The sequence below is a fragment of the Eutrigla gurnardus genome (assembly GCF_963514095.1).
Source record: "Eutrigla gurnardus genome assembly, chromosome: 10".
In the NCBI taxonomy this organism is placed as follows: Eukaryota; Metazoa; Chordata; class Actinopteri; order Perciformes; family Triglidae; genus Eutrigla; species Eutrigla gurnardus.
The window spans coordinates 7976256-7992351 of NC_139924.1; the positions used below are offsets into that span (position 1 = coordinate 7976256).

Sequence of the window (16096 nt, forward strand, 5' to 3'; positions counted from 1 at the left end):
GCTTTAATCGAATCCTGAACATGAGGTTGTGTGAGTTCTGCAGTCTGTGGTCATTTATATCGTTTGTTCACACAAGTCCGCTTCCCATCAGTTCCCTTTTTTTCTGTGTAAATTCTTCAACTAGCATGACTATCTTAAATGTGTAAATAAGTCACTTTCCCCCTCCAATCTAACCTGTCCATACACCCAAACATAAGAAGAGTGACTTGAAATGCATTTACATCAAAATTACAACAGTACACAGGTTTGTTTATAATTTCCTCTACAGTTGAAAGAGTTCTGACTAGTTGTAAGCTAAAGCGCTTTGAGTAGCAATGAACAAGGCATTCAAGCATTTCTGTTGGTCTGCTAATCAGCCTGTGCACATTGGCAAAATGCCAAATGCGGTGCCCTTTCCCCACTCACAAAACTGTAATGTGGCTCATAAAAACATGCCAAATTAAATTTGGTTTGGAGTATGCAGCTGGTCCCCTGGTGCTATCCATTTATGTGACTCTTGAATATCGCTGCATGATGTCAATTACTCACACGGGTCAAATGTTACGAACAATAATGAATAGAACTGGTGGAGGGCAATGTATTTGTGTATATCTAAAAGTTTAGATGAAATGAAATATGCCCTTTCAACCCTTCTAGATCACATCCCCCGTCATACTGCGTAAAATGTCAACCTATTACAACCAACGATATCATCACATCCATCCATCAAACTGCAGTAGCTTACAACAACCGTAGCTTTGAATGGCTCTACTTTAGCCAGCCCGCCATTGAGCGGTCCAATCAAAATGCAAAGGATTTAATTAAAATCCCTTTGTAACTGTTAACTGCTCAAACATTCCATTTCACTGGGAATTAATCTGTGCTTTAATATGTGCATTGCTTTAGATCATCCATGATGATCAATAGATGGTTCATTTATCACTGTTAATTCTAGAGAAAATATTGCTAAATTGACATTATGATGCATTCAGTGATTCAGTGTATTGTATTTATATTCATCTAAAAGCAATTTTCTACATATGCTAATGTCAGATCAAGTCAAGATTAATGACCGGGCCATGGAAATGCTAATAATAATATATTTCACAGTGACCTAATTGATTTAATTATGGTGTTTTCCTCACCACAGTTAAATAGCATGATTGTCAGTGAAACATGCATCACTAGGTATTGTTTTTGCTCTTTCAAGGATGTTGCTTTTCTCAAACTGTTCTTCAAAAAGCTCAAAACCCGTCGAAGTAGGTTTTCTAAACCCTTGATCACGGACTTGTCAAAGACATAACCATTCTGACAACGGAAGTTTTCTTACTGCAACTCAGAAAGCACAGTTTACACAGTGAAGTGATTGTTGTTAACACGTACATCATCTCTGTGCTGCCTCATCCTATTTCAGCTGAATCTAAACGATCTGTTGGGAAAGAGTTGGGTATGCATGCAGAGGCATATTGCTATTGTTGGTACGTACAGTAGTGCTGTGCAATTTGTACATATGGAAATATAAAAAACATGTTTTTATATTATTTTAAGTATTAGCAACAATTGTAATCAATTTGTGTCAACATTATGCTGTTGGTCTGATAATCCAAAGCAAAGTTGTTACTATGACAGTCTGAGAAAAGGAGCTCAAAAGAGAACAAGCCATATTGGTCTTGTGTGAGTATGTGTGTATGTTGTAAACATGTGTTTATCAATTGATTGTAGTTGTTACTTGCAGATTTCAGATCTTGTGAAAAGTGAGATTTCTTTAAAAATGGCATTCTTTGCAAAATTGTCCAATCTTAAAGGTCTGTTGTGTGGCAACAGGAATGGAAGAGGCTAGTAATAGAAATGTAATAATAATAGAAAAGAAAAAAGAAGGACGTTAAGGGCAGACATGACCGTTCCAATATTACAAGAATAAAAATAGTGGGAGAAAGTAAACTGAAATCAGAGACTACAATGAGCTTCTCCAGTAAACTTGGAATGTTTGTTATGTGCTATGATTTCTGCATTGTTGTAAGTATGTTTGACAATTACTTTATTCAAGCATTCATTCTCTGTAAGGCAGACTGCATCTGCAGATGGATAATCTTGAGCTCAGCTGTTGCGAGGGTTAACATCTTGACAAAGGGCGATCATCCCTGGAACACTGATGAAATATGCCATGAGGTGGGGATGAAAGAGATAAAGGATTGCTTTAATGCAAGTGGATCCAAACGCAGAAATACACCAAATGTGTAACTTCTCACTTCAGAAAATCTAAAATGGCTCCAGATTTAAACTAGATTCTGGAGCAGAGGGGGCTTGGCACTGGTAGAGTCAAATCATTAGGCTGACAAGCCAACCGCTGGCCATCAGTCCACAAATAGCACGATTCCTGCCCACCGGTGAAAATGTAGGGGAATGCCGGCCGCAGATTCAGCACCCTGGACAGCGGTCGTGACAATAAGAGCGCTAAGAATGAGGACAATGTAAAAAACCAATGTCTAATTAGATAATTTTCATACACATCTGATGATGAGTGAATAGCAATAATAAGTATAGATCATTGTAACCATATGAGAACATGATCAATTTACTTCTGAATATGAGAAATGAGAGAAACGTGAGTTAAATGGGTTGGACCCACTTAAATCGGTTGTGGCAGGGAATTGATTGCAAATGACGGTTGGTTACAACAAAAGCTTTATTTTTCAGAAACCAGCTATTTAATTTCTATTGTACAATATAAACACTAACATTTATATGGCAAGAGTGCATGTGTTTCCTCATCCTGCTGTGTTTTTATTACATGCCTCACCTTTCCATCCAGATGTGTGCCATTGAACTGTGACCCTCACACAATGAAGTGTCTCGCAGCTTACCTTTGTGCGTTCTCATGGGTGTGACTATATGACATGCCGACACATATCACGGCAAAGGTATACATCTTAATAGATTTGCCAGCCTGAGACCCTAGATAAATACAGAATATAAATATTCTATTGAAGTTGAGAACCATGACAGCCATGTAATTCCCTAAGTTGCCTTTGAAAGCCATAATATTCATATTTCTTCATAGCAATAAAACCGTATTACCATATGAAGGGCATAGGATAATATTATCAGCAAGCTCACTGTGTGTGTGTGTGTGTGTGTGTGTGTGTGTGTGTGTGCCTCTCCAGTGGCAGGGATCAGTTCAAAGCACAGCCCAAAGCATGAGTGCATGTGTGTGTGTGTGAAAGAGAGAGAGAGATACTGTGTGCATGTGTGTATCCGTGTGTGTGTGTGTTGTATCTGTGACTGAGTGTGTGTGATCAATTCCCTGAAGCGACAGCTGCACGGCAAGTTCCTGAATGGAGAAAGCTTCCCTGTGATGGCTTACCAAGTAGAGCACGCATCTCTCCAACCTCCTTTCTCCTCTCATTTCTCAGACTTTCTACTTTTCTTCCCCCGTGTCTCTACCTTTATCTCCCTCTCGTGATCAGCTTCTTATTTTCCCCATGTTCCTGTTGGCCTCTCCTCTACTTCCCCTTCTCTCCTCGACTCATTTTCACTCTCTCAGTTCTACTTCCCTCATCCCAATTTATTTCTTCCTCCAAAATATGATTACTCCCCAATCACTACAATCACCAAATCAGAGCTGCTCTCTGCAAAATAAGACAGACATGAACCTGTACAACATTTTGAATGAGAGCAGAGGAAAGAGGGGAAGGAAGGAGGAAGAAAGGAATGAAGAAAGTGTGAACGGAATGAACGATAGGAAAAAGAAAAGAGAAATAAAATATGGTAGGAAGAATGAAAGGGGATTAATGAAGAAACAATTAAGGAGAGGCAAAGAGTACAGATGTAGGGAAACCCGATGAAAAGAAAGGGTCTATATTTAGTAGTGTTTCAGATTGGGAAGCGTTTGATGTCAGAACCCCATTAGCTACAGTAGTGAGTATTTGGAGAGATGCAGGGTGTACTGACACGGGGTGTGTGTGTGTGTGTGTGTGTGTGTGTGTGTGTGTGTGTGTGTGTGTGTGTGTGTGTGCGTGTATATACATGTGTGTGTGTGAGAGAGAGAAAGAGAGAGAGAGAGAGACAGATAGATAGATGGAAGGAAACAAGGGGGGAAAACACAATGTGTGCTTGATGGTCCTTTGGCTTGTGAGCATCAAGGCCGCAGTATCAGATACCTGATGATGGCAGATTCAAACATAAAAAATACACACCATGATGAAAGATGACCCCCCCCCCCCCCCCCCCCATTCGGATGACTGGGTTGTATTTGTTGCCTGTCCCGTTTCTGTGCCTTTATGCACACGTCAGCTCTTTAAAGTTTAACACTTTCCAAGGTCGACTTGGCTGTGCTTGTTCGAGCATATCAAACAGCCGATGATCAAACAGCTTCTAGGTCTTCCTATTCCCATGAAGCCTCGGTTGTTCTCACAGTACAGTCGTGTTGATATTGTTGCTGTCTTTGTCACTAGTTTGAGGTTTCTCTGTGCCACGATTACTCTCTGCTACTTGTCCCAACGTTCAAAACCAGTCGAAATAGGAGTTGGAATGATTGCAACAAAGAGAGATTTGAGGAGAGGAGAGAAAGCTTGAGAGATTTGAGGTGGTCTTGAGTGTGCCTCGCTGCCACTCGCAAAAAAAATCAGAATTCAAAATAAGAGTAGAAGTGTCACTGGTGGTGTATAACCAAAGCATCTTCACTGGGAAAAGGTATTCTATTGGATGTCGTTCATGGAAACATGAACCACATTTTAATTTGCCAACATTCCTTTAACACATTTTTTTTATGGAAACATATCTGACATTAACAAATTATATTATCAGAAGCAGGATTATATATTAATATTTGGCAGACAGACAAAGAGAGAGAGAGAGAGAGTTAGAACCAGATAAAACAACAGACAGACCTTTATGTTACACAGGTATACACATAGGATTATTGATGTTGGGAACTAGGGGTGGGCCATATCATATCATTCACGATAATACTGGTATATTTTTTTACATGATAAAAAAAATCATATTGTGATATTCTGATTGGTTGACGTAATCACGTCACACCGTTATGCTGCGTATGTACGCTCACACGCGTCACGCAGCTCAACAACATTCAACAAGCATGAGTGAAAGCAAACATGGCTGAAAGCAATACTGAAGAAGAAGTTATTATTATAAAATAGGAGCTACTTCAGTGAGTTGATTCTGTTTACAAACTAAAGTGACTACTGACTAAACTGAAACTGAACTGAGCAATATATATTTGTTTTTACTCAATATTTCAAGGCAGACTGTTTACCCTGACAAATGAAAGAATAACACTTATTGTGTTGCAATTGTATGTTCTTGAAATGAATAATTCAGTATTTTATCATATCGTCAAATATATTGTTATCGCCTAAAAACACTGAAATATTGTGATATTCTTTTAGGGACATATTGCCCCCCCCCTATTGGGAACTGACAATTATATCACACATCACTGGTGAGAGTGAGATGGAGGATGTTGGTCCTGTTCGAGGGACAGAACATGAGTGACATAAAGTAACTGCATCCCTCTATCGGAGCCGAAAAACAGGAATGATGTAACGGAGATGGCCCGTTTGTAATGTGGCGTGGCAGAGAGAGGAGATGCATCTATTAAATATCATGTTGGACTAAAAGAGGACGGGAGGAAGCAGCAGAGATGGCCGGGACCAGAGAGGACAGACAGAGCAGCAGGACGCCTGTAGCAGGGTGTGGGTGTGTGCCTGTGTGTGTGTGTGTGTGTGTGTGCCTGTGTGTGTGTGTGGTTAGCATTACAATAAAACGGACGTGGTGGTTAATATTGCAATGCAATGCAGTGCGACAAGCACTGATGCACTGTGCCAAAAGCCACAATCACCTCATTATCCAGTCTACTGACAGGGACAGGGCAGAGCGTTCGGAAGACGACACCGAGAGGAACAGAGAGACGGAGCACAATCAGAAAACAAGAGAACGGCATAATGACATAAAGAGAGAGTGAGATTAATAGATTGAAGGAAACAGAACAGTGTGAAACAGCAAGGACAAGTAAATACAGTATGGAACAAACAAAAAAAGTCATCAGCAAATATCCATTTTTCTTCCCTACTCGGATCTTGGAAAGACATCGTGTGCATATGGTGTGTGTGTGTGTGTGTGTGTGTGGCTCAGATCCCAGCGGTGGATCAGTTTCACACTGGAGATGAGGGTTTGTCTGGCCAACTGTGTGTCGGCACCTGAGTATGTGGAGGTGTGTAGCCGTTTGTGCCACTGTGTGCATTTGCAGGTCCGAGCTGGAGAGAGCTGTCGATGATGGGGCGGGGGGGACTAAAGACATAATAACACCGACTTGGATTGGCGGGGGGACAAATATGAGCCACATAAAAGCGCCAACAACCAGCAGCGTCACATAGTCACAAATAGAAATTCAATAACAGTATTTTTAAGACGAGGAACACAACAGTATCTTTTTATTTTTCTGACCTTACAGCTGTCAAAGCAGTTTCCTTGAATTTCTCATTTTTCAGAGTAAGTCGTGGCAATTACAGTTTTTAGAGTGTCAAAAACGAGACGATCTATGCTGTTTACTTACATTGCAAATTGCAGTGCCAACTAGGAGTGCATGCGGCTCAACTTCTAAGCCAGTTTTCTTACGTTTGCCTTCCTTGAGGTTTATAGTAATCGGCTTGTTCTTGCGTGTGCCAGGATATGTTTAACTTTATAGTATTTCTTTATGTTGACGCCTTGTGAAAAGTTAATGCAGCTACTTGCATTGCACAGTCATGCTCCATTATCTCTGCGATTGAGTAAAGCAGAAGGTACACTTTAATGGGCTAGCTCACTGCCATTTCAAAATCTGCCAAACAAGTGACACAGCAGCTATACCGTGTATGTAATATACTGTAGAAATCCATATTCAACCTTTCAAACTAACGCAGAGCAGAGACCAAACTGGATCAAGCATGCTGAAAGCAAGGTTGCAGTTCTAGGTTAACTCCTAACTCCTGTTGATCCATTTATGGGTCACTTTGTTGGCCTACAATGGAGGATAAGTCTATTCACAGGTGTTCACTAAGTCAACGTGGTTGGGGCGGAGTCTGGAGGTTAAAAGCAGAAGGCCAGGCACGGAGAGAGAGAAGGGGGATTACATCTCCTCAGCTTTGTTTCTCAATGCGTGCAACATATTTTGGACCAATTCTGAAGGATCAAATCAGTGTTTAAATAATAAGAACTGAAATACGATGGCAGATGCTGCTCTGGCAAGAAGAAGAAACAAGCACATACTTTTCCCAATGATTGCAAAAGGTGAACAGCACACCTCGTAGGCTGTAAAAATAGTGATCCCCACAGAGAAAGTGTCTGCTCTCTCGTCCTCCGGGGGAAGGTCAGGGTGAGCTGCAGAATAGAGCCGAGGATTCTGTTTCTTGTTTGAGGGCACTTGGCATCGGGGGTTCATTACCCCCCTCTCCTCCAGCTGAAGACTGGGCTAAGTGTGTGGTATCTGGACGTGGGGCAGATCGGAAAGATCAAAAGAGGCTCATCAAAGATTGATGGTGGGTTGAGCGGGGAGAAAAATACTGTTTGACCCGCGTCAAAGTCTAGACGTTCACACCGCTTACACAAAAGCAAAAAGTCTCTTCATTTCAGGGGTAGAAAATCTCCAAAAAGCTCATATCATTAGTTAGATCAAGCTTTGTCTTAGTTGACAGCGTAAATGTCTTCTTAAAAAGTCGATACCATGCATCTTTCAAAGGCAACAGCTTTGAAATTGGCATTTAATGGGAAAACAAAATGACAAAATACTCACAAAGAGAGACGGCGGTGCAGAAAACAGCTTGCAAAGCTTGTTTGGCTAAAAAAAAGAAAAGGTTTTAAATATTACCATTACATATAAAATAACGGTTGCCCATGAGCCGAAATAACACAAACTCTGTAGCTCTTTGGAGCCCTTTAGATGCTGGCTGCATGTTTTGGATTGAATACACTCCAGCCACATCACACGGTCATCATCAGTGGATGAGGTTCTCTCAGTCGCCATGTGGCCTCGGTGGCTGCTATGATATCGTGCTTAGCACTTTAGCTGATGGAGATCTTGTCATAGGAACTCAGTAATTATCTTGTGTTGCGAGAGCAATTACCCTGTTTGGATTTTTATACCATCCATTCACATTGGGCAACAAGCGTGCGTATTATGCAAAATTATAGAGAGGCTTGGCTAATGCTATATGTCATCTATTGACCTGATTCACTGCAGACAGAGTTGTGGAAAACACCTCTGAAATTTAACTTTAATGGCATTCAGTTTTTCAATGATTGCTTTAGCGGGCCTGCTGCTGAATTTCCACAGATAGAAGTTCTGGCATGATAAGAAAGCCAGAACCACTTTCACCCCTGCGATGACGGACTCTGTCGAGAGTCTGGACGCACTTTAGGGGGATTTCCCAAATTATGCTACATAAAACATCTCCCTCTTTGCACTTAAAATCAACGCAATGTGTTTTTTATGATAATACAAGGGCACTTTGATGCAATGTGTATCTTGGACGAAAATAAATTGAGGACCTCTACACTTTTACTGCACTCAATATGCAACACAAACACAGTATCTCTCTCTCTCGCCCCCCCCCCCCCCCCCCCCACCCCACACACACACACAAATTACTTGCTAGATCTCCAGACCAATCTTGCACTTCCTCACAGCCCCCTCACACACACTATCACTACACCCCCACAACCATAACACACACACTTTCTCTTCCCACCTCCTCACTGTTACCATCCATGTGTCATTGGCTGTTGCTTAGTTACAGGCACCCACCAAGTTTTTTCTGCGGCCAATAAAAGCTTTGCCTTCACTCCTGATTTCGACAGATACCCCTTTTCTGGAGGAGCACTTTGTTTCTGCTTTAACATTATCTCTTTTCATTGCTGTGCCGGGCCATGGTCACCGCCCGCCCCTTCACTTGCTTTCATGCCTTCTCACACTTTGATTTCAGATTTCTTTTGCACCTAAATCTCACTCCCTGTTTACTCTTTCCCCTCCATCATTAGAGGAAGAGAACATAACGAGGTATATTTACAGAGGGAGTGAGCAACAGAGAGTAGATCAGGTGTGGTTTTTACTTCAGCGATGGTTGACATATCGTTGATTTAAAAAACGGAAACTGCACAGATTTGTTTCACCATTAATCACAAGAGTATTTTAGATTAAACTGTAGCACGGCTTTCTACACGCACAAGCATGCACCCACTTAAAGTAACACACCCGTAGCCTGTAATTCAAGTTAAGTTTGTGTGTGTGTGGTTGTACAGTAGTCTTTGTGCGTGTACAGAGCAGATGGATGATGCTGCTTTCTAGGTCGTTAATAACCTAGTGCATTTGCTAGGGTAGACTCTGCAGGTATAGATAGAGTGTGCATGCACACACACGCCCACACACACACACACACACACACACACACACACACACACACACACACACACACACACACACACACACACACACACACACACACACACAGCCATCCTCATGTGTGCACAAAAACGAAGACAAATAAGCAAGCACTTATGTACAGCCCTTAAAGACACACGCTTCTATATACTAAAGATGGGAGCTCATGTCCACACATCCGCACGCAGATTTATGCATACACACAATAATGTACGCCCCATGTTCATGTTGAAAGGAGAGATAAACACTCAGTAAGCACATGTGCACACAAGCACGTTGATGCTCTTGTACAGATACAGTAAATTATACACGGAAGACTGCAGAGGTTCTGCAAGAAAGCTGACAGGGTGATCCATCTCCATTGTGAGGCGCAGTGTGCTCTGGCAAAGCAGGCTGGACACAGCATAAGTGAGGGGCCCGGAAACACACACACACACACACGCACACGCGCACACACACGCAGACATGGATGAATTGCTGGTACCGAGTGCAAAGATCACATCGATGGGTTATTTCCAATTCTAAATTTAACGAATGATGGTGAATAAAACCAGGCGGATGGTGATATGGCAGCTAATAAGATATACAATACAGGTCATATATCAACTATCACACACGGGGGAACATGCATCTACGTTTGGCCTCCACATCTGATTTATTAAGTGATCAAAGCAAGATGTTAAAAGCAAATTGTGTTATTGATCGCTGGTTTCAAATGTATAAGCATAGTATTCCAGCAGTGTTTGCAAGGGAAAAAAATCCAAATTCTGCTAAAGCAATCATCACTCGCAATTTGATCTGCTTTCAAAATATGCATATTGGCATGATTGGCATTTGCAATATGCTGTCTGAGTGATGATGGTTGTTGATTTGTCTAGGGAGGGATCCCAGGACTGTTTTATGTGGCTCCTTGGGTTATGTTCAACCACCTCCACTATAGAGAGATGGTCGTTCCAGGTTGACAAAAATAGATTATTTAACCCTTCTTTCAAGCTGTCTTTGGGCAGAATGCGAGCATTGGTGCCCTCAAGGGAGTGTCCCTTGTCCCCAAGGGGACCTGGATGACTGAGAATCTTCACAGACAGTAAATGTGTCCTTTGATGGACATTTTAGAAGAAAATGACACAGCATTTGCTTGCTCAGAGTTTAGATTCATACCTCATCTTGCTAAACCAGAGATTGCAAACTCCAGGGGAAGGATCAGAACTAATTTCCAGAGCTCCAGATATCATTTTAAAAAATGATTCCCATAATCCCATCCCTCTGGGGTATTAGCGGAGCATGCGGGTCAAGTCACTGGGTGACTGAGAGTCTTCCACAGGAGTCTAGACTAAGCCCATCTAAACTATTTCCTCATATCTTTACACAATCACAAACTCTATCAATTTGTTCTCTATTATCTTCTTACTTCTTTATTATAACTGCTACTTCATTGTTTTTCTCTTTCTACTGACTCTCCTCTTCTGACTTACTGTTCTTACTGATAGTTTGGATAATCGATCATTTTCCTCCGTTTTTCCACTCGTTCTTGCTCTTATAAGCTTATGTTTGTGTGTGCGTCGTGATTTGCGTTGCTAATTGCTTCAGATGTGGCTGTAATAACACTATTTTTCTATTAGTGTTAGCTAGAACTGCTAACCTGTGTGTCAGCCTAATGCTTAATTCTGCTTTTTGTTCGTCTTTGATGGAAACGCTGTAAACATTGTTGTCTTGTTTTCCATTAACGTCACGTGTCAATGCATTATGCATGCAATGAAATATAGGAGCTTTAGGTGCCATCGGGTTCTTTTCAACGAGAGAGCACAGACTTTAATCAGAGAAAAGTCTGCTGTAATCGAAAGGAGACTCCAGCTCTCCGGCTCTTCAAACACAGTAAACACCTCAGCGTTGCATTCTGCAATATTAACAATAAACACATTAAAGACATCCCCTTGTTTCAACTGATTGGTGTGAAATGATGAAAGAAAATACACTGTGGGGAAGGAATCTATAATCCTCACAGGTAGGGTTCAGGCGACCTGTGGAGGGGACTTTTTTCCACCCTAAGAAAATGCACTTCAGAATCCTCCAGTATTACCCAACTAAAAAAAACTGTTAATTTCCTCCAAAAAAATGGCACATTTTGCAGCGTTTGAAGTGCTTTGTGTATCTTTTACATTTTCTTCCCATAATGACCATTTTCTTGAACAAAATACATTTCAAATCCCAGTATTAAACACACACACACACACACAAACACACACACACACACACACACACACACACACACACACACACACACACACACACACACACACACACACACACACACACACAGAGCAATGTAGCATCCCAGTCTGACTTCGATATCTGCCCCAGCCACATTGAAAAATACTCTGCCTGGGAGAAGCTGATTGATTCACAAATGCAAAGCGGAGATCATACTGTCAAGCGAAACAAAGAGTCTGTCAGTGTGTGTTTGTGCCTTACTTTGCAAAAGCATAAAAACATAAACATTTGTCAATGCTGGAGACATCCCCAAAGTTTTGGCAGCTTTTTTTTTTTTTTTTTTTTTTACAGTAGTAGAAAATGAATATCAATGCAGAAGCTCCCCGGTTACTGCAAAATTGTGCTGGATGAATTTTGTCTGCTACCTCTAACTTTCAGAAACAAAGAAACGTTACAGATAATATTAATTACATGACGTTTAGCACGATGATGCTGCAAGCTTTGTCAAAACTCACTCACTCACTCATTACTCTATGGAAATTCTTTCCAAATTATGGAAAGTGCATTAACACTGAATGCTTACCATATATATTTTTTTCTCAGATTAGAACCCCTGGCGTTCCTCTTTTGCATATGATTGAAACAACTTGATCTGTCAGCAGGGCTTAATATAGTTAAACGAACTGGAACTCCATGCTGATGCAGCTAAAAGTGCTGAAATGGCACAGCCTGGTTACCCTCAATCCTCCTCTTTTAAAACTACTACTGCCCCCTCAGCATTGTGCTATCCCCCACTGGGACGGTTCTTACTTTTCAGTCAAGTGGCAACTGGAAGAAAAACAAAGTTTGACAATATGTTTGCACAGATGGGTCCATAGTGGGTTCTGCCTTGGCTTAGTATGAGGCCTGCAGGACAACATACTGTTTTTGGCCCTCGGTTTTTCCCATGGCACAGTTTGACATATATGTTGGCCAAAGTTGGTTTTAACACAGCTCTGTGAAGGATCTGTTTGTCACAGTTTGAGTTGGATTTATAATAAGCCTAATGTGACACACATCGTTTTGCCCATACTGTATGTCCAACATATGCAGTAGAAAGGGCCCCTGGCTAAAATGCTCTGACATTAACTTTCAATCTCTCCCCTGCACTGATGCTTCAACAGTTAGAATTCACAGCATATTAGATCTTCATCCATATCATAGTCAACAGCCATAATGCCCCACTCCAGCTGGTAACGAGGGCAGACAGCTCGGATCCGTGTTCTTCCGCGTTATTAGCTCTCCATAGCTGAACAAGCACGGCACTGAGTATTGGTGGGTGACTGATCGCTATCATCCTATCATTACACAGAAACCCCCCCCCACCATGTCCATAATTGAATCGCCTCAAAAACACACAGTCTGGATGTGTGGGAGCACCGATCGAGGTGTGTGTAAATGTTTCAAATAGAACAGTCATATACTGTGGAGTTAGGCTGCACACATGCACGCCGGCTGAGTGGGTGAGCCATGAGAGGGAACCGTGCATTCAAAATCACCCTCGGTACTCGCTTCTGCAACATGAATGCAGTAGAGATACTATAGCCATCACGAACGTGAGTGAGGCGTGATGAGGGATGGGGAGGGAGGGAAGATGGAACTAAAAGTGGAGGGCACGGTTTGGAATGAGAACGACCCTCTGTAGTAACCATGGTTTATACATAGAAGGTTGAGGGAAGGGAAGGAAGAAGAGCTAAGAGACAGGTTGGAGGATGACGAGGGTTGGGGGTGAGGCGGCAGGTAATACAGAGTAATGGAAAGAAACACATTGAATGACAAAGGGTTGAGAGGGAGTAAAACAGAAAGGCAGATAGAAGAACAGAAGTGTCAGCGTGTACGTTTCTGCTCTACGTTTCACATTCTTAGAGAACATCAAGTATCATATTACAGCACGTCTATTTTTAGCAGGCAAGATTGCATGCACACTCATTTGTTTGTTTGCATATTTGGCAGATTCACTTCATCGGATAATAAACAGGAGGATCTAAGATAAAGGGAGAGAAGAATCACCGGGTATCATTTGTCTTGTGATGCTGCAGTACACCGCGTTGTCATCGCTGGATAAAAATGTTCTGCGGAGGGTTTTTTAGGAGTATCAAGGGAGAAGCACAATGGAGGTGTAGTACTTTACAAAGGCCTCCTTCCGAAGGTAAGTTCAATGCTATCGATTAGCCTTGTAGTCAAACTGGGCAGGCTAATGTAATACTGCCCACTGGTACACACACACTCACACACACACACACACACACACACACACACACACACACACACACACACACACACACACACACACACACACACACACACACACACACACACACACACACACATCACACTGTGAGCTTGGAGTCGCAGAGAGGAAACGGCTCCATATTCAGCCTCCTTGTTAAACTCCCGACGAGTAGATGTAGTTGCTCAATGACTTTGGTGACACTTGGAGTCCCTCGCACTTTCATGCAGCAGACGACACCAACACAACTCAAGCTGTAAAACGCAGGTGCACCTTTCTATCCACGTAAAACAGTTTTGAGCAGATACATTTTGATTTTTATCACATTATATCATGGCAGGTGGAGGTGAACATCTATCGCAATTGTAAAATGGGACTCGTCAGGTGCTGCCTTTGCCACACCTGTTGGAGAATTAGACAGGTGTTGTTGGGAACAGATAGTGAGTGAGGAAAGGACGTCCCTGAGGGGGCTAACGTGGCGTTAACTGGGAAGAGACAAATCTGTCCGACAACGTTTGATGGAACTGTGTTAAATTGTGTGTGTGTGTGTGTGTGTGTGTGTCCCGCGAGTCCTCGGAGTGTCATCATGCCCGGCATGGTTAATTTGCACTGCTTATAAAGCTACTCCAGAATAGTGACATATAACAAATCGGTTTAATGTGGATAGGAACACAGCTGGATGTGTGCTGCTAAGAAGTCTTCACTTAGCATACGTGCTGTTGTGTTGTGTGCAGAGTAAGTTAACTAAATGTTTTTTAGACACTCCTCACCTATATTACATCTCGCCAAAATATCAAACATGTACTGGTGGAAAAACTCCCCAGTGTGCCTCTGGGAAATGGCAGCTCACCATGCAGCTGCACAATGATAGAGCCCATTATGAGCTCACAGCATCGTGCAATTTAGTCTGGCTCCCGAAGAGTGCAATGATCTACTTCTCGTCCTCCTCTCCTGACTTTACGATAATATCAAATTGAAGTTATTATGAAGAGAGTATTTTGCTTAATAACAGTTTGGCTGTGGAATTGTGCGTTTAGGTTAACAGTGTTAGCAGGAGTCACACAATTATTCATTGTGCGCCTCCAAAAATATTCAGCTTGTGGTTTTGGTCTATTTTGTTGTTTGTGTGGGACATTTGAATACATGCAGGGGGAACACACTCAGTATAAAAGGACAAAGACACTACTGTGTGTGAAAAGAACTACAGGGCTACACAGGTTCTTCCATTACCCATCACTTTTTTTATTTACAGTGAATTTCATGTGGCACATTATGGAGCCATAAGACTGTGTACAAGTAGGGCTGAGCGAAATGTCAATGCGTGGTTATTTCATATGGAATTAGTATTGAGTTTCATATTGAATAATTTGAAGTCAATATGTTACTGCCAGCTGTGGGTCACCACTTTGCCGGATTGCCAGTTTACCGAGCTACAAACAATAGCTGCTTGTTTTTCTTTGTTTGTGTGCTTTTGAACATTTTAAAATGTCTTTGTCTTATTGAATTTTAAACTCACAGTTCATCTCCTTCTGTCTTCCAGTTGCCCTGTTCCCAGTGCAGGATGATGGAACGGCTGTGGTTGTCTTTGCTGTTGCTGGCAGCAGCATGCAGGGGACAGCCGTGTCCGAAACGCTGTATGTGCCAGAGCCTTTCACCATCGCTCGCCATCCTCTGCTCCAAGACGGGCTTGCTGTTTGTTCCTGCTGCCATTGACCGGCGCACCGTGGAGCTACGGCTCCAAGAAAACTTCATTACAGGTAACATACCCAGACATTAAGCCATTTTGCATGGTAACTTGAAAAACAGATGTTGACTCATGGCACAGTTCTTTTTTTGTTGGACATGACTATGAGTCTGGGTTAATCTTTTTAACTTTCATTCTTTTAAAACTTTTTTGTCGGTTTTGTCATTCAGTCTAGTAAATCTCATTCATGATTCATCTCCTTATATCAAAGAGCTATCTTGGATACTTTGAAACGTACTTATTTTTAAGAACTGAATTGTTGCTTTATCCTTTTATTTTAATCTGGATTCCCTTTAGCTCCCACCAAGGCAGCTACGTAAGCTTCCCATACTCAAGTTGAAAGAAATCCTAGTCCATAGTTTGCCAAAACAAAAGACACACAAGCTAAACAAAGGCTGCTTTCAGGGCCCAGAAATTGAATTTAATGCACCATTAACAATATCACACAGCCATAGTTATT

At 41.8% G+C, this 16096-nt stretch overlaps 1 protein-coding gene across 3 annotated transcripts in view; it reads left to right on the forward strand.

Moving 5' to 3' along the window:
• The window catches only part of LOC311020372 (leucine-rich repeat and fibronectin type III domain-containing protein 1-like protein), a 138744-nt gene that overhangs the window by 64144 nt on the left and 58504 nt on the right, over positions 1–16096 (forward strand). For all 3 annotated transcript variants that reach the window (XM_084020370.1, XM_084020371.1, XM_084020372.1), the window contains exon 3: positions 15433–15649. In XM_084020370.1, the coding sequence (XP_083876496.1) occupies positions 15454–15649 (196 nt within the window). In that variant the 5' untranslated portion in view covers positions 15433–15453. The remainder of the gene's footprint in view (positions 1–15432; positions 15650–16096) is intronic.